A 24,975-nucleotide genomic window follows, 5' to 3' on the forward strand; every position below is an offset into this window, starting at 1 on the left:
GGCCCTGCGATGGATTGGTGGCCTGCCCCAGGGTGCATTTCCATTTCTCTATCAGGAGGATGGGATGATAATGAAAACTGTTGGACAGCAAAACAATCTAAAAATAAGTTATTAATAGCAGTTACGTTTTTGAAATGTCACTGTGTACACAAAGGCCATTATTATTTTTTAAAATACCAGATTCCATGGCACATAAATACATATATAAGAATGTAAGGCATGAAATGGTATGCTAAGCTTATTCTGAAATTCTGGGACCAAACTAATTTATGCTCTTGCCCATATTATTAACTGAAAGGCTATGCATGCATGCATAATTGTCATAGAACAAAAGCATTTTTTAAAGGTGACCAGCTGCATTCCAAGCAATAATGTATAAAATGAGCACGTTGCTAAGGTAATCATAGAAAGTCCATTTTCCCCCCTTCTTCACGGGAAGTCTATTAAATTACTGGATATTATTAGCATACATGAGTCTGATTATACCTTACTCAAGTGAGACCTGACTAGAACTTCCCGGGAAACGAATAGAAAAGACTGGATTTCTCTGTCCTCCTTGCTCTGTGTCTGATATGGTCCCACTCACCCTAATAAGAACAAGCTTGGATTAGGAACCATCAGTCATCTTACAATAAAAAAAACTTTCCTTTAAAACACATGAAGTGTAGGTTAAAATATGAAAACTACATAAACAGACATCACACTTGTACTAATATGTACCCTTTTATAAGAGCGTCATACTGAAAAATCCATCTAATATCCAGGTCACCTGCTTTCAAATTGGCCTTCAGTTGCAATTACAATAAAATTAATTGTCGTTGTAGAGGCCACTCATAGATCAATCATTTATAAACCTGTTTTTTGAAAATCATATAAAACACAACCCTCTGCAGCATATTTAGACAAGTCTCAGAAAATGTAATTCACCATACATTATTTATTAACTCATACTATGCCTGCATAAAAATGAATATAAAGTCATGGTCAGCCTGTTTAAAGAAAAGACTAAAGATTGCTAAACGTTTCAGTGAAAATGTTTCTAGGACAACCCAACAAAAATGACAATTTATGCTAACAAATTTTTGACTAGTGACAGTAGGCAAGAATAAAAAGCAGAAAGACAGAATACCAACATTAAAAGTGTAAGAAACAACACAGCATCAGTAAAACTGGTTTTTAAACTTATTTAAAAAGCTAAATGGTATCAGCTGCTCTTTCATCCTACTGGACAGACTACGCGATAAATGTACACAAGACATTAATGAAAACATGAACACACAGAGACAAGTTTCTTTCTATCAATTTATTGGATTTTGCGCATTCTGGTCAAAAATATTTTATACATTATAAGCGTGTTATTCAGATGAAGGCAACTACCTCAACAGATGGCCTCTGCTGATCAAAATCCAGGTAAATTAACAGCTGCACCACATTAAATAGGAACTTAAAACAAACAAATACAGTAAAATACACCATTGTGTAAAACACCAAAGCTTCAGAAATAAAATGTGACATTCTCAATTAAGCCTGGATAGAATGGTTTAACGTTATTGCTGCATCACTGAATGCAAATGATTGAAAAACATTTTATCTTTTTTGCAAGTCTCTCACATTTAAATCCCAAAGCTGGGAGAATGGCATGAGCTTTGCCTCTTGATTGAAATTTGGCTCATTACAATGTACTGTATACTACTGTAAGAATTTTGCTTTGTCACAGTCCCGCTGATACACACTGAACACAAACAGTCTCAATACAAAACTTTACGTAATAAGTATGACTGCAATCAGAAGGGAATCACTACTGATTTAAGGCACACCATCTACCATGTGCTGTACCCCTGACACAGTAACATCAGTTATATTTATAAAATCCCAGGAAGGCATGGCTGCAGACTTCATGGTGTTAATGCTGGCTCCCCTGAACGAGGGAACGATAACCTTGTTTATTACAACACCACATCTCTGAACGTAACTAACATGAATGTGCAGCGTAAGATGGTAAGAGTTATCAAAGTCATGTAACTTGTAATACAGTACAGGAAAGAACCTGTGGACTTCAATATATGTATTATAGGTAGGCAATTATTAACTGGCTCACTAGAGAAGTTTAAAGAGCTGGAAAATAATTTTAAGGGTTGCACCCGAACTAAAAACCCGGCTTTGGTGGTTGGTTCAGTAGGCCTTGAACGTAGACAATCTAAGACATGGTGTGGACATGGCTGTAGACCAGTGCTATACAAAACTGCAATGTCAAGTTAAGGAATTTATTTCAATAATAAAGCTAAATTACAAATCACAAAAACCTTTACGTACTCCAGAGAGTCTCTGGAAGATGTAACTCGCTGCCACTAGAGGGCGTAACAACATTGCTTTTGCTCAAGAAGTTGTCTGTAACCGTCTATGCTGTAGCTGAGAATGCATTTGAGCCAAATAGACATTAACACAAAACTGCTTTTTCAGACGTATTCACATCAAATTAACCTACCAGAAAACTGGATTAACACAGAAGTTTTCTGCCCCCCCACCCCTCTCTAAAAACAGGCTTTTTTAAAATGGTGCTATTCTCAAACTAAGCAGTTACCCCTGTATGGGAATGTTCTGGAACAAGAAAGATAAATTGCAGAGTGAAACTTTGCCATAGCCCATGCCACCGATTCAAGTTTTCTAAGACGTTGGGCGAGACTTCATTTTACCGCTTTACAACAAGCCGTGAACGTGCGGCTGCCCATTAAGAGTGAAACAATTTCCGTTCATTTCATTCTCTACGTAGGAATTAAGACAGAGAGCAGGGACCACACCATCTGTAAGAACGGTATTCTGACAGATAACATACCACTTCGGAAAATTAGAACCCCTTGAGGAAAACAGTTAATTCGAAAGGTTGACGGTAATTCCGGATGACAAACAAGAAACAGAATGTTTAAAAAGTTAAATCATTTCAAACAAGTATTAAGTGGACAGCTTATTGCTGGCTTGACAATTAGCATTATGCGACAGCTATTAAAATAGCAACCCAGGAGTGTTCTTCATGCATTTCATCAAAATAGGGTACACGGCTATGTATTAAAAACGCATCATTGGTTATCTGCTTACAATAACAAATGTTTGCATGATGGCTTTGCAAATATGGCATTAAAATGCTTAAACCTCAAACATTTAGTGTCATCACAAGTTCAGTGTCATCATTGGCCGATTAAGATGCAGGAGATAGTGTCTCGGAGAAACAAGAAATATTCAAGTAGAGTTGTTGGTGGTAACCCGTTAAGCCCCTCCCCCTCAGTCGTCCGCCACAATGGACAGAGCGCGCAGCTCATTGAGCTTGGCCTCGTTCTCCCGCTCCCTCTGCTCGTCTGTCAGCCCCGCCTGGTCGATCTGATCCGTCAGCTCACCGAAGATCTTGTGCATCTCCGTGAAGTACACCACCTGAGAGAGAGAGAGAGAGAGCATGAGCGAGAGTGAGACAGAGAGAGAGACAGACAGAGAGAGGGCATGAGGGAGAGCGAGAGAGAGAGCATGAGGGAGAGAGGGAGAGAGAGAGCACGAAGGAGGGACAGAGAGAGGGAGAGAGACAGAAAGAGCATGAAGGAGAGAGCACAAAGGAGAGGGAGAGAGGGAGTGAAAGAGAGAGAGAGATGGAGAGAGACAGAAAGAGAGAGAGAGAGAGCAGCAGGTCAATGCAGAGCAGCAGGATGCATACCGTGGGACAAACTGGCAGTAATTCCACACAACCACAATTCAAAATCTCCCACCAATTCAAACCAACAGAGACTCCAGCTAAACTCGCACAGACTGAGCAACATCCACTCTCTCTCTAACAGGCCAGAACGTCCGCCTTCTGTGCCCGATCACCCCTTCCAACGAACTTCTGATCGGGGGTAAAAAGCAAAGTTAACCCCACATCAAATGAAGGACCGAGACAAAAAAAAAAAAAAAAAACGGCTTCGGTGGGTAGTGACCCTGCCTCTTCTCCTCCAATCTGTACGAGAGATGGCGACTGTTCTCCGAAAGCTTTTTTGACACATCCCACCCCTGCTTCTTCCCCCGGTCCATGAGTCAGGATCCCAGGAGAGCTGCTTTGATGATTAATAGACTTTAATCACATTACAAGACTCCAGAGGAGTGGGCAGAGAATGAAGGCTTTGGGAAATACAACCCTTGCAAACCCACACACGCGCGCGCTGGGGCTCACATGTTTACTCACGCGCCGCCGCATACGGTGCGGTGCGCTCGGGCGAGCGTTTCACACGTCCGTGCCGCGGGAGAGCGCGCGCGTTCGAAACCGCAGCCGGAGCGCGAGCGGACGGCGCCGTGCGGGGGGGCCCGGGGACGCACGGGGCCGCTGGCTCATCACAGCGCGGAGGAGCCCAGCGAGCGTCTCAGTCATTTAATAATGATGAGGCTTAAACCGTCAACACTGCAGCACTTTGAATGAATCTCGCTTTAGCCGCCGCCGCGTCTCCGGGGTGACCTGGCCGTCCGGCTCGGCGTTTCCCAGCCGGCGTGCCGCGGCGCTCTGGTGTGCCGTCAGGCGAGGTCATTTGAACTTTTTAAATGTTCAAATGAATTAAAAAAACTTAAATGAACAAATCCCATTCACAAAAGCCAAAATAAATGTCATTAAAATGCATGTAGCTTAATTAAAACCCCAAAAGAACATTTAGGCCTACGTGTGTCCGTGTGTGGAGGGGGGCTGCAGGGTGTTTATTTTTTATGCTTTTTGAGAGTGGTGTGCCCTGAGATTCTGTAAATTTGGAAAGTGCAGCGGAAGGAAAAAGGCTGGGAAAGGCTGGTCTAGCTCACTGCAACGTGGGACAGACTGTGGTCCCAAACAACTGCAGATCTTACAAAAATACAAAAAAATAAATAAATATGTATTATTTAGCGATAAATGGAATGTGTGTCTGAAAGTACACACACATACACACAATTAAATACAATAAGTATTGGGATTTGATGCAATTTTTGTAATTTTGGCTCTGTACTCCAGCACACTGGGTTTTGAAATAAAAAATAATAATATGAGGATGAAGTGCAGATTATCAACTTTAATTTCAGTGTACTTACATCCATATTGGGTGATCCATGTAGGAATTCCTGCCCTGTTTATACATTATCGCCCCATTTGAATGGAGCAAAAGTAATTGGAAAATTGGATGCTCTGCTGTTTGTCACTGTCCCAAAATGTTTGTCTTGAACTGTGTGTGTGTATTTATTAATGTTATATTTAACATACCAACAGAAATACATAAATGGACTCAGAATACACAACATTCTCCAATACAATAAGTACTGATTGGCAAAAAAAAGTCTGAACTACTACAGAACTTATCATTTGCATTTGTGATTCTCCGGGCCGATCTGTTTTTGGTATTAAACTGTAATATTCAGATTATTTGTGCACATTGAATAAATATCCACATTTTCAAATAAATAACTGGCAGTTGCTAATAATAAACAGAACTGATGGCATCATACAGCGTTACATAAGTCATTTTTTGTTAGCTAACTAAATCTTATTTTAGCGTGATTCAAATCTCTACAATGAGCTCCCAAAATGCTTACTAATATACCCAACAGACTATGTTGGTAAAATGAAAAAATAAAGAGGCAGTTTGCATATAAATAAAATAATTTGAATCTGGATTGTTCTGTAAAGAACGTAGCGTCTTCAGACTGTGGACAGCTGGCTATATTGCATCCCAGTTAACCGCAGCTTGGTATGATCGCGGTTAGCACTGTTCCAAGAATGAGCAAGCAGGTGTGTCTTCAGTGGCAAATGGTATATCGGAATACATTTTTTTAACGTGTGCGCACTGCTTTGAATTTTTAATCAGCTTGCTGTAACGACAAACGCTGCGACATAGAATCACTACGCGTCAGGCGCCACGATATTTAAACCTACAATTTAACGTTCTGCACAGTTAAAACTAAGCTAGTCACATTACAATTGCTTTAATATCGCGCGCACACACACACACACACAGACATACACACACACGCACACACAGACACATACCATCAGTATGATTAGTAGATAGGAATTCTCCATGCTCTACCCTGAAGCAGTCAATTCTGAGAAGTTTGAAAGTACGGGGCAGGTTTATTGCCTTGAGTGGTTCCTCGAAACCCTGCCAACAGGCCACTGCAGAGGTGGACCGGTCCGATGGCACAACTCTGTCCTGTTCTGTGCAGCTCCCAACAGGGGTGTTAGACATTGAAAATGAAGGGCGGAGGGGGGGGGTGTGGGAGGATGTTCCGGAAAGGGGGGAACCGGGCCTTCGTGGGCACACGCAGCCTGGGAGGGGGGCGGGGGGGGTTTAGGCGTGACGGAAACGCGGAGCTGCTGCCCGCCCAGGACAGGCCAGCGGGCGCGAGCACCGGACCGGCTCTCTCCCCGACCTCGCTCCGGAGAAATCCGCGGTGAGTCAGCCCGCGCTTCCTGGACGGGAGGCCGCTCGCCGTCACCGGCCCCCCGAGAGGGGAGGGCCAGACGAGCAGCAGGGAGGGCCGCGCAGACCCGTCCCCCGCCAGCAGCCGCCGCTGGAGCCACCGCCGGAAACTTCTCCGCATTATCAGCTCCTCTTCAAATGACTCCGCGCTCAGGCCGGGCGCCAGAAAAAATATAATTACTGAGAACAAATGGTTGTGAAACTGCGCGATGACAAAATATTACTTGGAAAAGTGGTAAAGAGAAAATCTCGAGTCGGATGAGATCATCTCCTCCTCACTGTCACACTGGTTAGACTGTTCAGTAGTCAACTTCACTGATTTATTGCCGTTTCTCTGAATAAGATTAGGAGCACAAGACTCTATATTCAAACTAAAAGCTACAAATTAAAAGCTACAAGCACCTTTCTTAATGTGAAAATATATTCCAGCAGTCTCCTGTATTTAAAAAAAAAAAATATGAATGCAAGCTGGCTAGCTACGCCATCACACGCAATTACTTTATGATAGCGTACACTAGCCAATTACCCATTCCTCAATCTCAACTGACATCGCTTTCCTGTGACAAAATCCCCGACAGACAACCCGAAGGTTTACCTCACGGTTGCAATATCGAGTTTCCCCCCACCTCCCCCCCCCCAGAAAAATTGTGTAATCCCCATTCAGGTCATCGCCAAAAAAAAAAAAAAAAGAAAAAGCATGAACGAAACTGAAAAGGCCGGCCGAACCCGTTGCTGTGTGCGTGTGGCCTTAGAGACGGGCGTGTGAGCGCGTGTGAGCGCGTGCGAGAGGCTGGGCTCCGTCGCTTCGCCCGGTGAACAGGCGCTGGGAAAGGTAGCTCGTGAATCACCCACACACCTGCCTCGGTGTCACCATCCCGCTCTCTGATTCGCTCGCGGCACGGCACAGATGGCACGCACCAGCCGTAACCGCGCACTCTCACCTCGCTCTCCTAGCCCTCCTATTGGTGAAGAGACGTGAGGCCCCTCACATGGAGTCGACGGCACCGCGGGTCTCAAACACGCTCCTTAACGCTGTTATATAATGCATTATCGATGAGGCCGCTACGCTACGCCGGCAGGCTTTGCTTCTCCCGATGGGCTCCGTTAGCAAACCGCTACACTGCGTTTACCTGCAGAGCTTTACTGTAAAAGGGACCAGCAGGCTAATCCCAATCAGAGTTTAAAGAGATTACCAGGGGCCTAACAATACATGCTTATATTTAACATATATTTCTGAAACTTATTCCGTGTAGTACTTAACAGCTCAACAATGTCCGATGGATTAGTCATGCGGCAATATGATCAGTGCTCAAAAATACGGCAAATTGTTTGTATAAAGTAAGAACTAAAATTCTCTATGCTGCCATCACTGTTATCAAGATACTTTGCTTCTTGGTAAATCTCTCCCGTGGCCAACTATATGCTAAGCTATTTGTCTGAAAGAAGTACGATGAAAGTTTGGCTCAGCCAGGTGATGTCTGTCAGGCTGGTCTGCCTGTCCCCTGGCCTGTGCGTAGCCCCCCCCAGCCTGGCTAATCGGCCATGGACAAAGTGGGAGGGGCTAATCACATTAGGGCGGGGCAGAGAAAACCAGGGGATAACACAACGCAACGAGGAGGGAGCCCCACACATACACACATACACAAACTCCACTCTCTGTAGGAAAGAAGAGAAACCGAAAATCACATGGACCTTTTACAGCATCAGAGCAGAGCTTCTAAAGCAGACCACACCAAATGACCCCTCTGTTCCCAGCCTCCACTGGGCCTCATGAGCAGCTGTAATACCCGTGTGTGCCTCAGCGTTTTTCCGGAGCCCGAGGGGGATGCCTGGCTCACCTGTGCCCGGATCAGGGCCTCGAAGCTGGGCTGGAAGTAGTCGATGCGGCTGTGGTAGAACTTGGGCATCTCGTCCAGCAGCTGCTTGTTCTTGGCCTCAAACTCCTCCCTCACCGGCCTCAGCTCCTCCCTGGCCTGCGGGGCGAAGAAGGCAGTCGATTGGCCGACCCCACTCTGACGGACAGCCCTATCACGCAACAGGACCAACCCCACTGCCGCAGTTCACTCCAGCTTGCTTTTCCCCTCTGTGGGCCTGACGTACTGAAATTAGCCTGGAGTTTCAGGGCTTTGTAGTTAGCAGAATGCCTGTAACACAGGCTCTGTGCATCACCGCTAGAACTGAATGCTTTCGGGCCTAGCGCACCATATGAGCAAAAGCAAACAAATAAATAAATAAGCGAACGCCAGGAAATCACGACCGCTTGATGGAGGAGTGACGGGGCGTGTGATTTGTGGGCTGCGCTGCGCTCGCCGCATCCACAAGAGTCACCGGTCTGGGGGAGGCGTACGCGCGTTGGCGGGCAGAGGCTATCAGCAGGCGGCGAGCGCGCGCGCCCGCGCGTTCAATCCCATGATTCCCCCCGTGCGTCGTGCCTCTGGTGGGCAGACTTAGCGTGGAAACCTGCTGCCTCAGCTGCGCGTGCGATCGTTCAGGCCTTTTTTTCCCTCTTTTTTTTTTAGTTCCCTACAGTGTCTATTCTTGTATATTGTTTATCCTGGGTCTGTCTGAACGGGCGTGCGATGGCCTTGCTTATAGAACGCGCAGGGGATCATGGGAAAGCCGGGGGGGGGTGGGGGGCGGGGGGGTTGGTGGTCCGTGTCTCAGCGTGGGCGGGTGTGTCAGTTCGCGGGGGCGGCCCTGCCAGTGCCCGCCGGTCAGCGGCAAGTGGTACCCGACTGCGCGTGCGGCTTTCCAGGTTCGAGTGCAGGTACTGTGCGTTCCAGGTTTGAGTGCGGGTGCTGTGCGTTCCAGCCAGCGGGGTGCGATTAGGGCGCGTGCATTCGTGCGGCCGTGCGACTTTTGGAGGGCCCGCTGGCTCGCGTGGGTGACGGAGCGAGTGTGTGAGAGCGCTCGGCTATTTCTGCTCAGAGCCAGTCAGCGCACGAGCCTCGCTTTGGTTTTCCAAACCTGACACCGCACGGGATCCAAGAGGACACTCCTTACTCTGAGGTGGAACTCGCAGTGTCGCTGCTAGTGTACGCTGGTAAACAAGGATGCCAGCACTTAAAGAAAGAGATGGTGAGTGTGCTGTTTCTACAGTGAGTGTGTCAAAGAAAGAGATAAGGAAGAGAAAAGGAAAGTGTGCTGCTCCTGCAGGGTGTGGCTCACCTGGTGCAGTTTGACCACGATGGGCCCGGTCTTCTCCTTCTCCTCATACTTCTCCACCTTGGACTGCAGCCTCTTGTAGTCCTGGAGAGCCTGCTCCCTCCGCTTCACTGCCATGTTCAGACTGGGGAACACACTGCTGTACCTGAGAGAGAGAGAGAGAGAGTGTGAGAGATCGGCACGCAAGCAAACACACACGGACACACACACACACACAGATGCACACACAATGGCAGGTCAGATCAAGCAAGGCGATGGCGGTAAACGATCCGATCGATGAGACGCAGCTCTAAACTTCCACTCAAGCGTTCTCAGAAGGGCCGCTTCGTTTAATCGGGGCTGAACGCAGCGGGGCTACGACGAGCAGCCCTACGAGGAGGAGGAGGAGGGAGATAATATCCGTAACCTCAGACGAAGATCGTGTCCGGGGGGGGGGGGGGGGAACGAGATTATATATGCTTGGTGGAGCAGGACTCCCTGAGGAGAACTATGCAAGGGCACGCGGAAAGGGATCTCGGATCGATACAAACGCAGCAAAGCCAAACTACAAAGGCTCAGCCACCACACTGTCTCTGCTCCTAGCGACGGCCGAAAGACTTTGTGGCGACGGATCGCGCCACACGCTCCATGCATTGTTCCAACGGAAAGAGCCAGAAAGTATTTTCAATAAATAAACTCATTTCATTTATTCAAAAGCAAACATAATCTTTAGGAGACTGTTCTGAACTTCGGTAGACGCTAAAAATAGGAGGCAGTCGTCTGTAACTTAGCAACGAGAGGCATCGCCTCATCCTGGGACTTGGTCTCCAGCGGTCTGATGCCTCGGCTTTGCTGGGAAGCACTGCTGGAAGCAGGCTGGACCTTTATTTATCATGAATTTCAACTTCCATACCAATAATCAAGAGTTTCTGAGCAGGCTCAGGAAACGGAACATCAAACAGACCCAGAAGACCTCATTATTGATGTGTGTGCTGGGTTTTAGGTCAGGGACCAGATGAAGTTGCACCTTCAGATACAAAATGGGACACCATAGTTTTATTCTCAAATAAAGAACTTAATCTCAACTAATCATGTTTACTTTTACCATCTGCTTTAACAATGACACAGCCTCAGTAACAAGAACTACTTTACATGCAAGCTATAGAGTCATCCTAGATAAAATATTTGTTTCATTTGCTTTTATGTTTAAAGTTACGCAGTGCTGTGTTTACTGAATCCATTAATCAGTGTCCTATTCACAACACGAGCCACATGACCGAGAGCCTCCTAGCCCTCCAGCCTGCCGGGAGGTGGGCGTGGCCTCGGCAGGGAGTGGCTGTGAGGTCACGGTTTACTCTCAGGTTGCCAAACAACATAGCTGGCCCCGGTGGGGGGAGGGGCCAGGCCGCTCCAGACGCGGCGCTAAGACAAGCCGTGGATTGTTTCCCACAGGAAGTGGTGGAGGGAGCGGCCCTGTGTCGCCGTGGCGACGTCACGCGGGGGCCCAGCCCCTCGGCCCACGCTCTCCCTCTATTTAAACAGCATCACCTTGGCCCGCGGGCTCGGCCGGGCCCACGCCTCCCTGCGCTATCTGCCTCCCGCTCTGCTGAGCGCGCGAGCTCCGAGCGCCGGAGAGATTACGCAACCCGAGCCTGCGGGCGCGGGCGCGCTCCGACGCAGACCCCGTGGCTGCACCGCGGTGAGCCCGACAGCGCAGCGAGCCCCCCCGCGCAGCGAGCCTGACCGCGCAGCGAGCCCCCCCGCGCAGCGAGCCCCACCGTGCAGCGAGAGAGGCCCTTTCATCACACGAGGTCGCGCTGCGCTAAACTGCGCACGGGGTGCCGAAGAAGAGCTCCTGCTGCTCTCAGACCGGCAGGCAATGCATTAGCGTTCCCAGTGCGTCCTCATCGTCTCCTATGAAGCGCGTGATCTTGAGCAGAAAAAAGGAAATATTTAGATAGAGAAGAGAGAGGGTCAGAGAGATAGAGAAGAAAAAAAAAAGAGAAAAAAGGAGAGGAAAGAGAAAAAGAGAGAAGAAAAAGAGACAGAAGTAGAGAGAGAGAATGGGAGGAATCTTAAGTTGGATATCCTGTTCCATTGGTCACACATTTTCTCACTTTCCTTCCGGCAGTTACTCCCATTATGAATACTACTTTCACCTGTAATCTTATCTGCCGGCTGTAACAGTTCCATCAGTGCAACTATTAACGGGTGATTAGGCCCGAGGCTGCTCCAGGAACGGCAGCCATTGTGTAAAAGACAGCGCTCAGAGGAAGGACGAGGCAGACATGGTACAGGGAAGAACCCTCTGCCCATTGCCCAGCTGCACTGCATGATCCCAGACACTCACACACAACAAAAGAGGGGATAGCATAAACACCACTAAATCAAAGCTCTCGGAAAGGGACGTAACCACTTAATCCTCAAAACGAGCTGACGTCCAGTTTATCCCACAGACTCGACTTCCGCGGCGGGTTTGGAAACCGGCGGGGCCGCGGCTCGCTGGGGCCCCTGCGCCGGCCCCCGTCGCTCGGAGAGCGAACCGCAAAACTGCCGCTCAAGACGGCTGCTCAGACTCGGGTAAGATTTGAACTCAACGAGAGTTCTGGGGCGTAGCGGGGCTGCAGCGAGCGGTTCCCCCAGAGGGTAGCGGGACGCGGCAGGTAGCGGACAGGGCCCAGCGCGGGGCAGGCCTCTGGGAATTCGCTGACCCCGGGCTGACTCAGCCGCCCCGCTGAGACCGGGCGCGGCTATATCTGGGCGCCGCTGCGCGCGCCGTCATAATGACAGGGTCCGCCGCCGCCGCCGTGCCTGGCTGGGCCGAGCAGTCCCGGGACGCTCCGGCCGTCTGGCCGCTCTAAATTTACACCCCGCCGTCTGGAGCGGCCGGCCCCGGCCTGGGACCGGACCGCCGCACGCCCTGCGGCCGCGCGGCTCGGCGGGAAGGCCCGGGCCCGGGCGTGGCCCACGGCGGGGACGGAAATAGCCGCTGGACGGGGAGCGGCGTTCTTCCGCGACCTCCCTCTTGGCCCGGGGAAACGGTCGGCTGTGCCGAGCTCGGGCCCGGATCGCGTCGACCTTGCGCGCCAAGCCAGCCGCCGCCCTCAGAGAACCCCCTCGAACCGGTCGGCGTGACGACGGCACCGCTTCAAACGTCCGCTCCGCTCTTTTGTTGAGCCTCAGAAGCGCGCGCTGCCTGCTTGTGCCCCCCTCTGGTTCCCAGCACTAGCGTCTCCAGTCTGAATGAGCGCTAACCGCTTCATCGCCGGAGCCTCTGAAAGACTCTAACGTCCGCCGCAGTCCCGTGTGATCGATCGATCTCGAGTGCGGGCTCTTTCGCTCGTCCGAATGAAGAGGACGTGCGGGTCCTGTGTGGAGACGTGAAGGATGGGGTTAAGCACTTAGACAGTTCCTGGAGTTTGTGCTGTGTCAGAGCCACCAGAAAGCCTTTGTTTGGGTGAGCTCTGCCAGGACTGAGAGCGTATAAAAACCCTACCCAAAGATATCACAAGTGCTAAACGGCTTTTCAAAGTGGAACGTTCTCATGGTCAAAAAAACAAAGACTATAAAAAAATGAAAGAAGAACACACTTGAGGGATGTACGCTGATAAATCAATCTTTCTTCAATTAGAACGCAAAATATCAGCCAATGCAGCAAAGGGCCATTCTAAATCAGGGAGACAAGGAAAAAGGTGACTTGAAAAGTTATTAAAAAATATGCTATGTGTTTTAGCCCTTTAAGGCGCAAGATGACAAATATGTGATTAGAGTCTTCTTAACTGACCATAATGATGTCTAATGATGACGAAATAGTCACTACTGTAATTATAAGCAATTTTTTTACCCAAAAATCTTCTAAGGGTTTAAAATTTTTCGATGAATGGTTCAGGTATACTAGTGTAGGAAATGCCCACAGCAGAGGACAGTGGTCAGGATGACTGAAGAGTGAAGAAGAGTAGGGCTGAGTTGTGCTTTTCAGCAGGCTTGGTGACGGCTAGCCTCCCACAGAGCAGAAAGGGTTAAGACCCAAGCTCCAGCAGACAAGGAGCAGCTGTGTGCCCACGCTCCCTCCCCCCCCCCACCCCACCCCCCTCCCCAATAAACACAATGACGTCATCCACTGACCTCGCCGACGGGTGGGGGGGGGGGCTCAAGTACTCGGACTTGGGAAAGAAGTTTTACATTGTGGTAGAAATCGACGTTCAACATGTGGGTGTTGATTTGTGTGTCGAAAGTGTGTGTTTGTGTGTGTGTGTGCCGACTCTTGGTCCTGCTTACAAGAGAATACCTGTTTGTCCGTTCGTAGACGCTGGCAAAAACTGTGGCCATTATCAGTCCCTCAACCCGCACTTTTATACTCCCTCTTGTTGAAAGGACTACTCCGAGAAACATCTCGGCACTTCTCAGTGTTCATAAGAAACTGCGTTTCAGCGTTTATATGAAAAGCTACTGTTCGCCCGGGGCCCACAGCACAGAGGGGTGGGGCAGTATCACGGCGACTTCGTCAAATTAGTGATTGCGCCTAATTAGCAGTCAAATGAGCCCATCCATTAACAGAATGCTTTTCCACACTTTGAGCATTTCCCTTCCCATTAAAGATTCTAGACCTTTTCTTGTAGATTGTGATAAAAAAAGAGAGAGACAAAAAGAGTGGGAGAAAAAAATAAAGTAAAACATAATGAGCATTCAGTTATTCATGCGCTAATGGAATTGGAAGCTTGAGTGTTGAGCTTCGGTCGGAATCTTTAGATTCTTTCAAAAGAATTTTCTTTATTGATTCCGATGAAGAGGCAACAGAGCAAGCAAATGGAAGAGTGGCCAGCGTTCGAAGGTCAACCGTGCCATGCTGCACATAAAAACCGCCCGGGTCCGGCAGTCGTAGTTTTAACCCTTTTGTCAGTTTTTCAGAGGCGCGTAAGACCGGCGATTTCCAGCGAGTAGAAGTGAACTACTAAATCCAACAAACAATGCTGAAGAACTTTACAGTTCTGCAAAAACGGCTAGCAAATTTTGCAATAAAAGCAAAATTGATTAAAAGCAATATTGCTTCGTAATGGTGTATTTTATTAATGAGCATGTTTAATCGGTATGTTTTGGGCGGGGGGGGGAGGGTGTGAAGAGTTTGGATTTGGACACAGGAGTGACTCAGCTCTCCTCACAGATACTCTCCTGTTTACGCCAGAGCGCACAAGCTCACATCGAGCAGTGTGTGTGTGTGTGTGTGTGTGTGCGTGTAAGCTGTCCTGGGAGAGTCCTGCTCTCCAGCCAATCCCCTGCTTTGGCCCAGGAAGCCGGGCCGGTTGCCATGTTCTGAGCCTGCCCACACGTCCGCCTGCCGCCCACCAGGAAGAGGAAATTAGAACCAGTCCATCCTGTCACAGAGCAGCCACCAGAACATTCAGAGGGAGGAGAGGAACCACGTGCGTGCGCGTGCACACACACAGAAATGCACATGCACACACACCAACATACAGACACACATACATACACACACACACACACACACGCACACACACACACACCAACATACAGACACACATACATACACACACACACACGCACACGCACACACACACACACCAACATACAGACACACATACATACCACAACAGACACGCATACACACACACACACACACACAACATACAGACACACACATACACAACATACAACGCACACGCAACACACACACACACAACTACAGACACACATACATACACACACACACACGCACAGCACACACACACACACACACACAACATACAGACAGACAACACACACACACACAACATACGAACCATACATTACACCACACACACAACAACACAGACATGCATACATACACACAACACACAGACACAGACACAGACACACACCAAAACAACACACATACACACACACAACACACACATCAACACAACTACAACACAACACACACACCACACACACACAACAACGACAACATATGACACACTCAACACACCAACATACAAGACACACATACACCACGACACACACACAAACAGTACAGACACACCATACATCACACACACACACACACACACACACACACACACACCAACAACAGACACACAACATCACACACACACAAATACGACACACACACACAACACACACAAACATACAGACACACCACACACACACACACACACACACACCAACATCAGACACACATAATACACACACACACACAGACACGACACGACACACACACATACAACAACAGACACCACATACACACACACAACACACACCATACACACACAGACACAGACACTACCAACACGACACACATACATACACACAACACACCACCACACACACAGACACAGACACGACACATACCAACATACAGACACACACACACACATAGACCCATACAGACAGACACACACACCAACATACAGACACACATACATACACACACACACACACACACACACACACACACACACACAGACACAGACACAGACACATACCAACATACAGACACACACACACACACACACACATACCAACATACAGACACACACACACACACACACACAGACACACACACCGACATACAGACACACATATATACATACATGCATACATTCACGCACGGACACACAGACACACACGTACACAAAGATACACACATACTCAGCAGAACTGTACGAGCACAGAGGCATACACACACCAAAACAACCATATTCACGGATTCAGGACATGCTTACTAGAGGCTGCTAGACAGTTAATGCATTCCAGCCCTCACAAACACAAACTGACTATGTGAACACTGTCAGAGACCTCACTGTTACAATGGAAAATACACTCAAGGACACACGTTGACATAAACAGACAAGCAGGCACACGCACACACACACACACACACACACACACACACACACACACACACACACAAACACACACACACACAGACAGACAAGAACAAAGATACACACACACACACACATACACACACACATGCATGCATATGGGTAAACACACGTACACACACAAAGTTACACAGACAAATATAGACTCACACACATACTCAGACACAGACGGGCTCACACACACACACAAAGACACACAGACACACTCACACACACTCATACAGACAGACACACACACACACGCACACACTCATACACACAGACAGACACACATACTCAGACACACACAAATAAAGGCACACAGATGCACTAAGACACACTCACACAGACTCTCACACACACACTCATATACACAGACAGACACACACATACTCAGGCACACACACACACACACACATAAAGGCACACAGACGCTCTAAGACACACTCACACAGACAGATACACACACACACACTCATACACACAGACAGACACACACACACACATAAAGGCACACAGACGCACTAAGACACACACACACACACACACACACACACACAAATAAAGGCACACAGACGCACTAAGACACACTCACACAGACTCTCACACACACACACAGTGCAGGGGCGTTGGGCTCAGGGAGTGGTCAGGCCGAGGGCAGGAATCACGCCCGTCTTCCGAATGCTTGTTAAGGGCCTGCTTCCTCTTCCGGGCCCCTCCCCGGAGGCCCGCTTTTGGAGAGACGTCTGACAGGCCCGGGAATGGAATAGCGCTCACAGAGACCGTGGACGGGGCGAGGGGGCGGAGAGCCAAATAAACTTTCTTCCAGACACACTGCCACAGCAGCGCCATTCACGGACATATTTATATATATATATTTTTTTTTTTACTATCCACTCCGTTTTTTTATTAAACGCATTCCTTAACCCATTGTTTCCACTCTCTTTCTTTCACTCTTTTCATGCCTTCAGAGCCATTCACAAAGACGAGGGAGGAATTTCAAGGGTAGAGGCATTAGCTTTCAGAAAGAAACAAAAAAAAAAAAAAAAAAACATCACTCAAGAATAGGAAAACCCAGACTTACTTTTTAAGAGGATCGATTACGGTCTTCTGGATCTGCATCACCTGTGGAGAAAGGGGCGCGGGAAGGTTAGCGTCTTACGCTGCAGCCGAACGTTCGCCAGCTTGTCCGCCGTGCGCACAAAACGGCGGTTTTCGCAGCGTTCCGACTGTTTACGTTCTGACCTTGTTTAAATTTTGCCTTTTTTTAACGTTCGCCCCGAATTCCGTTCAACAAAGGCTTTTTAAAAAAACGTCTTTCCGAGCACATCTAAAGCTCTCATTTACCTCCGGATGTCACATCCACGCAAACAATCAACAATTACTGGGGCTTTTTATTTTTTTGGTTTCCCTCAAACCCTCACCCATATTCTAACAACAAAAGCACAAATTGGGGTTTGGTGGTGGTGGTGGTGGTGGGGGGGGTCATCTAAACTTTCTTGACGTTGACTCCTTTATTGCACACAAGCCCGGAGGACGGAGCCCTGAATATTCATAGAGGGAGCGATAGTAAAGGCTGATCTGTCAGGGGACGCACATGAAAGCAAAGCCTCACCGATTTCAGATCCTGCGGAGGGTGGCTCGCCTTACAACATCAAAGTTCTTTTGCAAACAAACATTTTAACAATAACAGTTTATATTTTTGTGTACTCTTTCTTGTTGTCTGAGTCTGTGTTTTTTTTTGGGGGGGGTGGGGGGGGGGGTGGGGTGGGGTGGGGTAAGGAAGGAGGGAAAGAGGAGGAAGGTGGGGGGGTAATTTAAATGAAAGCAAATGAACATCATCTCCAAGCCTCCGGCCCAGCGTTGAAGTCTAACAGACAGAAGCTGGCGTGCAATTAACAAACTTTCCAACGTCATTTACATCAGGGCTTGGAGATGTCTTCCGGAGACCTATATCTGTGACAGAACACTAAAGTAATTCTGGCAAACAACTCGAGCTGAAGAACACAGCAGAGAAAGTTTGTCAGCAAACAGACAGAGACGTTCGGATTCGGCTCCAAAACAAAGAGCTGAGTCTTCACCTCACATTTGGCAGATTGTCAATCGTGAGATTAAGTCAAATGTAACGTGCCTGACTGTTTGAACAAGTGACGCGACTTTTTTTCGCAGAAACGAAATTCGCTGAACTACAACAGTCGTTTTTTTTTTTTTTTTTTTTTTTTTACGTGCGCAAAAAAAAACAAGAATTAATGGTTTTAAAGTGCAAACTCGCAATCCTGGATCCTGGGAATACTCGCTAAACGTGGTTCTTTTCCTTAATGAAGTAAGCAGAGCCATTTACATAAACCCCTTCCCAACCCGCCGCCGAACAGCAGCGAATAAACAGCTCAGTCAAACGCGAGTGCGTAAGCGCCCAGCCGGGGAAATCGGCAGCGAGAGGAGATTTGCTTAAGCATGCGCCTGCCCTCTCCGCCCTGACCCGTCCCAGAGCGGGGAGCCGGGGCCCATTCCGGCGAGGCTTCCGGAACGCCGGCGGCCAGCGCCGCAACCGCCAGTCTCCGTGAGTCACGGGGCATAGGCCACCCGGGCGCGCAAGGCCCTCCCAAAAATACGCGCCCGTCCGCTCCTCGCGCCGAGAAATCGATAGCCTCCGCGCGGCGCATCCTCGGCCGCCCGGGGCCCTCGGGGCGCGGGGGGGGGGGGGGCTGGGGGGCCCGGCTCTTCTCCACCGCCGGCCCCTTTCAACAGAAATAAACGCTCGTCAGGGCCCGCTCCTGCCTTCATTATCTCCGCACGTTTTTCACCGCTCTCTCTCTCTCTCTCTCTCTCTCTCTCACCCCCCACTCCCTCCCCCCTCTCCTTCTGGCGCAGCACCGCGTTGTTCGCCGGCGCGGCCGTGAGGACGGGGGGCGCGGTCTCGTGTTTCAGGCCCGCTCGTTCAGATCGCCTTCAGAGGCTGGATTCCGGCGAGCGCTCTCGCTTGTGTGCGATTCACAGGCCTGCCGCCGACAGACGAGGCGTCCTGGGGTGATGTTCCAAACTCCAAATGGAACCGTCGAGAGCCTTAAATGAAGCCTTCCACAGCGCCTCGAGCCGTCTTCGGGAGTCGGCGGGATCCCGTGATCCGGAGCCGCGACGTTCGGCCTGGAGGACCTCGATGCCGGCAGGACCAGGCTCCGCTCAGGCCGGCCCCGCTCTACGGAACCACATCGCAGAATCAAGCCATTCTGACAACAGCGCACAGACATTGTAGAAACACACTATATGGCCAAAAGTATGTGGATACCTGACATCCAATATCTCTTCTAAAATTATGGGCATTAATATACAGTCAGTCCATCCTTTCCTGCTTTTACAACCTTCACTCTCCTGGGAAGGCTTTTTACTAGAGGCTGTAGCATTGCTGCATGGATTTGCTTCCATTCAGCCGGAAGAGCATTAATTAGGCCTGGCACTGATTGGCCGATTAGGCCTGGCTCGCAGTTGGCTTGCTAAATGATCCCAAAGGAGTTGAATGGGGTTGAAGACAGGCCTCTGTGCAGGCCAGTCAAGTTCTTCCACACCGATCTCGACACAACCATTTCTATACGGCCCTCACTGTGTGCCTGGAGGCACTGTCATGCTGAAACAGGAAAAGGCCTTCACTGGAACAAAGGAGCCTAGCCCAAACCATGAAAAACAGTCCCAGACAAAGGGGCATCCAGACACTTTTAGTCATGTAGTCTGTCAGATGTCAGTTACTGAATTTATCACATCTGAGCTCCAGGAGAGAGGGAAGACGGAGGGAAGGAGAGGAAGAGGGTAAGGGAAAGGGAGAGGGATAGAGAGAAGGAGAGAGAGAGAGGAAAGGAGAGGGAGAGAGAGACAGAGCTCAACTCCCAACGGTCTGTTTCTGGCAGTGAGCTCAGGTCAAGAAAAAGTCACTAGTCCGCAGGTTCCAGGGCCGGCCCAGACTCAATCAGATGGCCAAAACAAAAAATGGACCATTGTTTTAACAACGAGATCTGGGGTCGTGGAAAAAACCAGACCCCAATTATCACAGGAACTTAAGTAGTATTTGAACATTTGCTCAAGTACTTCAGCGCATAACCATCCGAGCAGAGCACTGACCTTGAAGAAACAGGTGCGTGTGGGTCAAACATTTGGCAAGAAGCGCGGGTCACACTGAAAACTACATCTTCATCCATCTCGACCAGCAGCAGACGCCGAACAGACCCACACAGTGCGTGACTGTATTGATCCTGGAACGGTGAGAAGGCTAACTTGCCTCGCCTATCGATTCCGCCTGGATTGATGGCTCATGATTCCAAGCGCTGCCTCTGTGCTGGTGACAGCACCGCTAGCATCCCAGCGTGACACTGTCCGGTAGATCACGGCTGCAGACCCCAGCAAAGCCATCCTGGATAGAATCCTCTGTTCTGATGCACGGTACCCACAGACAAAACACGCACCATTCCCTTAGCCCATAGTCAAACATGGAAGAGGCTTAAATTGAGGTGCGTAAATCTCATCAGCGCTCCTCCGCTTCCACGGCGTGACCCCCGGACGCGGGGTCAAGTGCGTTTCACACTGGAATCAAAGGGCGCGATTGATATCTTGAGCGCAGAGCAGCCAATTCCGGAACCGAAGAGGCCGACTGAGGCCAGGCGGGGGGGGTGGGGGGGAGGGGGTGAATGGGGGGCAGCGAGGAGCGTGAGATCACAACCTTTTTCGGGTGAGGGGGAGGAGATTTGTCGGAGACATTTAAAATGCCGCGAGGCTCTGACCCCAGTTAAGCGGGCGAAGAGTCCAGGCTGGAGGAGAAATGAGACGTATGGCGAAATGGGCAGCGGACTTCAGGGGCCTTTCTCCTTTAATAAGCGCCGTTTCTATTTTGCACGAAAACCCGTAGGTGTGCGGACCGCGGTACAGAGTCTTCCTTTTAGCTGCTTTTTTTCCAGATTTTTTATCCGATGAAGCCTGACGACTGCTGATTCAAAAATCTGCTGCGAGAACGTTTACTCATACCCAATCTGCCAAGAAAAGGAAGTGTCGGCAGGGAGGCTTCATTATTTATTTTGAAAATGGACTTTGCATAACAGTATCCCCTGAGGACTGTGGAATCCGACTGCTTTCTCCGCCGTTTCACAGACACGTGTACACACGCTAACTTTCTCACAAAAGATGGCAGGGTCCAAATCCGGCTAACATGCTGTACTTGCACGATGAGGCAAGGACTACCCTGCCAACTAAACCCCCCCCCCCCCCGCCTCCTGGGGTGCCACTGGCCAATTAAGGTCCACATTTGAGTCCTGGACAAAGTTTTTAACTACTTGGATCACCCAAACCTTTAGCCACCATTTTGAGTGGTATTTCTGTAAAGAGCAGCGACTACAGAGAGAGATATGGGGGACTGATCCCCCTCTGTTGTTTCCAATCAGAAAGGGGTAACACACAGACCCCATAACAAGGTCAACTCAGAGTTCACAGAATACGATATGCTTAGTTGAAACAACAGTTCAGTTTTGCCCTTTTGTGATTGGGCAGCACAGTCTAAACAAGTCAGAAAGGCTGTGGGATGGGTTGGACTGGTCGCACAGACAGCAATGCGTCACTAATTGCTCTGGTCAGCATTGGGCTACTTGGGAATTTTAACAGGGACATTATCTGCTTGGGTACTGCCATGAGGTAGAGGCAACAACAATTAGGAATGCCAATCAAGGAGGAAGCATGAGAATCCCAGAACATTTTACTCATATCTGACTTCACACTTCCTCAAGGACCAGCGGCAATCCCACGGTGACTCTGCTGTCTTTAAGGAAATCCACAATAGGATTCCTACAGTGGAGAATGCCCTGAAGGTGCTGTGCTTCCAATGCAAGAGACTCCCTCAGCAATTACTTTCAAATTACTATTTTAATAACATGTACAGAGAATAGGATTTGAAGAAAAATTAACAAAAAAAAGAAGACACACACACACACGCAAAAACACACACATGAATACACACGCGCGCGCACACACACACACACGGAGCTTTGGGGAATGAGAAAAGCGAGTCTGAAAAAGAGCCAGATCCCATTGCAATGGCACGGAGACTGCAGAGCTGGCTCTTCTGTAGTAGGTGATATTTTAAACATCCTGATTGAGTCATAAACACATCCAGTTACCAAAAAAAAAAAAGCTGAATTTACCAATCGGATGTAAATTCCCCCGCACAAGATCAGGAGTAATAAAAAAAAACCAGAGGGAGAGAAAAAAGAAATTCCGGGCTTGAATGAGTAATTTTCCATTTTAGACTTTTTTTTGGGACAGTAATATCGATGATACACAAATTAGATGCAGCCTGAGACAGCAGTGTGAGGGCTCATGCCATTTGAAGAGCAGTTGCATGGAACGGGGGTGGGGGGTGTTAGGAACCAGAGACGAAGCTCTACAGTAAGGCTGCCCAACCCTGCTCCTGGAGACCTACTGTCCGATAGGTTGTCACTCCAATCCCAACACACTCAAAGGCTAGAGATCACAACGAGCAGCTAATTAGTAGAATCAGGTACGCCAATAGGGTTGAAGTAAAAACCTATAGGACGGTAGATTTCCAGGAGCACCTATACTGGTCCTTCTCAAATAAGGCCAGACATCCCTTCTGAGAGACAGTACTTCATTTACAATGCCCCTTGGTCACAACGCACATTACAAAATACTCCGATTAGAGCAGAATGCATCATTACCTGATTTTAAGACCTTAACAGACAATTTTATATGTATGACACCTCTAAACACTGTTTAGGACCAACTTCTCAAAACAACTCAGACTTTCATGCACTATTCAGTCTTTGAGCTGTTTGCATTGTGAATGGCTCATGCACAGGCTGACATGCATTGTCCTTCCCTGCTGACTGTCTGGACAGGCCTCTCTAGAGAAAGGTGTTCTTAACCCGATGGGATCTGCTGCTAGGTTAAGGCCGAGTGAGATCAGCTGGCCCGGTGGACAGTGGACACTGACCTTCTCCTGGTTGAACGAGTCCATCCTCTTCATGGCCGTGTCCAGGGCGGTCATGGAGTCCAGGAAGGCCTGGTCCTGCTCGCACAGCGGGTTGCTGAGCAGGTCGGCCGAGATCTTCACGGCGGCCTTGGACATGGCTGGAACGCAAGCAGAGGGGGGGGGGGGGGGGGGGGGGGGGGTGAGTCTCCACCCAGGAGCGCTGAACGCGGTCACGGGTTGTATGCGTAGGTGCGTGGGCGCGCAGCGCGTTGTTTGTCGAGCGCGTGAATAGGCCCAGGCATGCTCGCTGCGTATGGCCAGCAGCACAGGCGGGGGATGCTGGGAACAAAAGGGAGCCGCGACGCCATTGGAGGGGCGTGTTCGGCACAGAGCTGGAGCTGAGCACCATGGGAGGACCGTGTTCGGTACGGTCAACCGGCACTAATGCTTCTAGTGCAGATGTCAGTTACAGCCAATTGTACACATACTTTAGAACACAATTTAATCTTATAAAATGATTCCACCTTAACACTATATAGTATTACAACTGTATATTATATAACATGTATGTACATATATATATATATATATATACACACACACACACACACACATATACATATATATTAAAAACATATTCATATTCTAAAATTATTAATAAGCATGAATCATATTTACACATACTATATAATAATTACTGTAGTATGTTTATCATTTAGCAAAGCATTTAAAGCGCAATACCATTTCTGTTACTTCCTGTTCTGCTGCTGTTGCTCCAGTGATAAACTATTTGTGGGATCTCTGCATGTTAGTTTCGCTGATCGCGAAACAGATAATCACATCAACTGTAATAAGATCAACATAAATAATACTAATAGTGCAAACGCAGATATTATTACTGATGAAGCGCAGTGTGGACTGTCCTGCAACTGTGACTCAGTGTGTAGCGGTGAGCTTGCTGCATGGGGGATATCCCAGATACCTAATTAGGGGGGTGGGGGAAATACCCATCAGAGGCTACCCTCCCACTCAGCAGCTAAACAAATACTGGGCTCAAGCCAATCCAGTTTGTGATCAGATTCTTCGCTTCGCCTTCTCTCCACATTGAATTTGGCCAGACCCCAGCAAATGACAGACAGGCCTGAATTCAATCTACCCACAATGCACCTTGTCCTCAACGTCTGACTGAAGAATTAAAGCCAATTCTTGGTTTTTTCAATGCAAGGAACTAAATCTTCAACTCAAAGGTTATGTGTATAAGTACATTTTTGTCTACATACTCATGCACAAACCAATACTTCAAGTGCTTTTGTAGACCTACGTGATTGTTCCTTGGCGACAGTATTACATAGCCCTAAGCTGTATAGAGCAAGTTGAGGCACATTATGAGAGAACTGATGTAATCAGAATGCTGTTGCAATGCTGTGACATCACGATAACCACTGAAGAACAAGGAGAGAGGGTAAGAAAGTTCCAGACGTTCTGGATTTTCTCTTTTGATCGTCTGCATTTGAACTACAGCAAGAGCATGTTGTGTGCA

At 48.6% G+C, this 24,975-nt stretch overlaps 1 protein-coding gene across 1 annotated transcript in view; it reads right to left on the reverse strand.

Annotated features, from left to right (window-relative positions):
- Positions 1-1,288: 1,288 nt before the first annotated feature.
- Positions 1,289-24,975, reverse strand: part of bin3 (bridging integrator 3) — a 39,227-nt gene continuing 15,540 nt past the window's right edge. Inside the window, exons 5-9 of the mRNA XM_064347353.1 lie at positions 23,457-23,593; positions 17,559-17,599; positions 9,618-9,759; positions 8,288-8,422; positions 1,289-3,423 (exon numbers count right to left, since the gene is read on the reverse strand). Of these exons, the coding sequence (XP_064203423.1) occupies positions 3,277-3,423; positions 8,288-8,422; positions 9,618-9,759; positions 17,559-17,599; positions 23,457-23,593 (602 nt within the window). The 3' untranslated portion in view covers positions 1,289-3,276. The remainder of the gene's footprint in view (positions 3,424-8,287; positions 8,423-9,617; positions 9,760-17,558; positions 17,600-23,456; positions 23,594-24,975) is intronic.

Source organism: Anguilla rostrata, chromosome 8, assembly GCF_018555375.3.
Source record: "Anguilla rostrata isolate EN2019 chromosome 8, ASM1855537v3, whole genome shotgun sequence".
In the NCBI taxonomy this organism is placed as follows: Eukaryota; Metazoa; Chordata; class Actinopteri; order Anguilliformes; family Anguillidae; genus Anguilla; species Anguilla rostrata.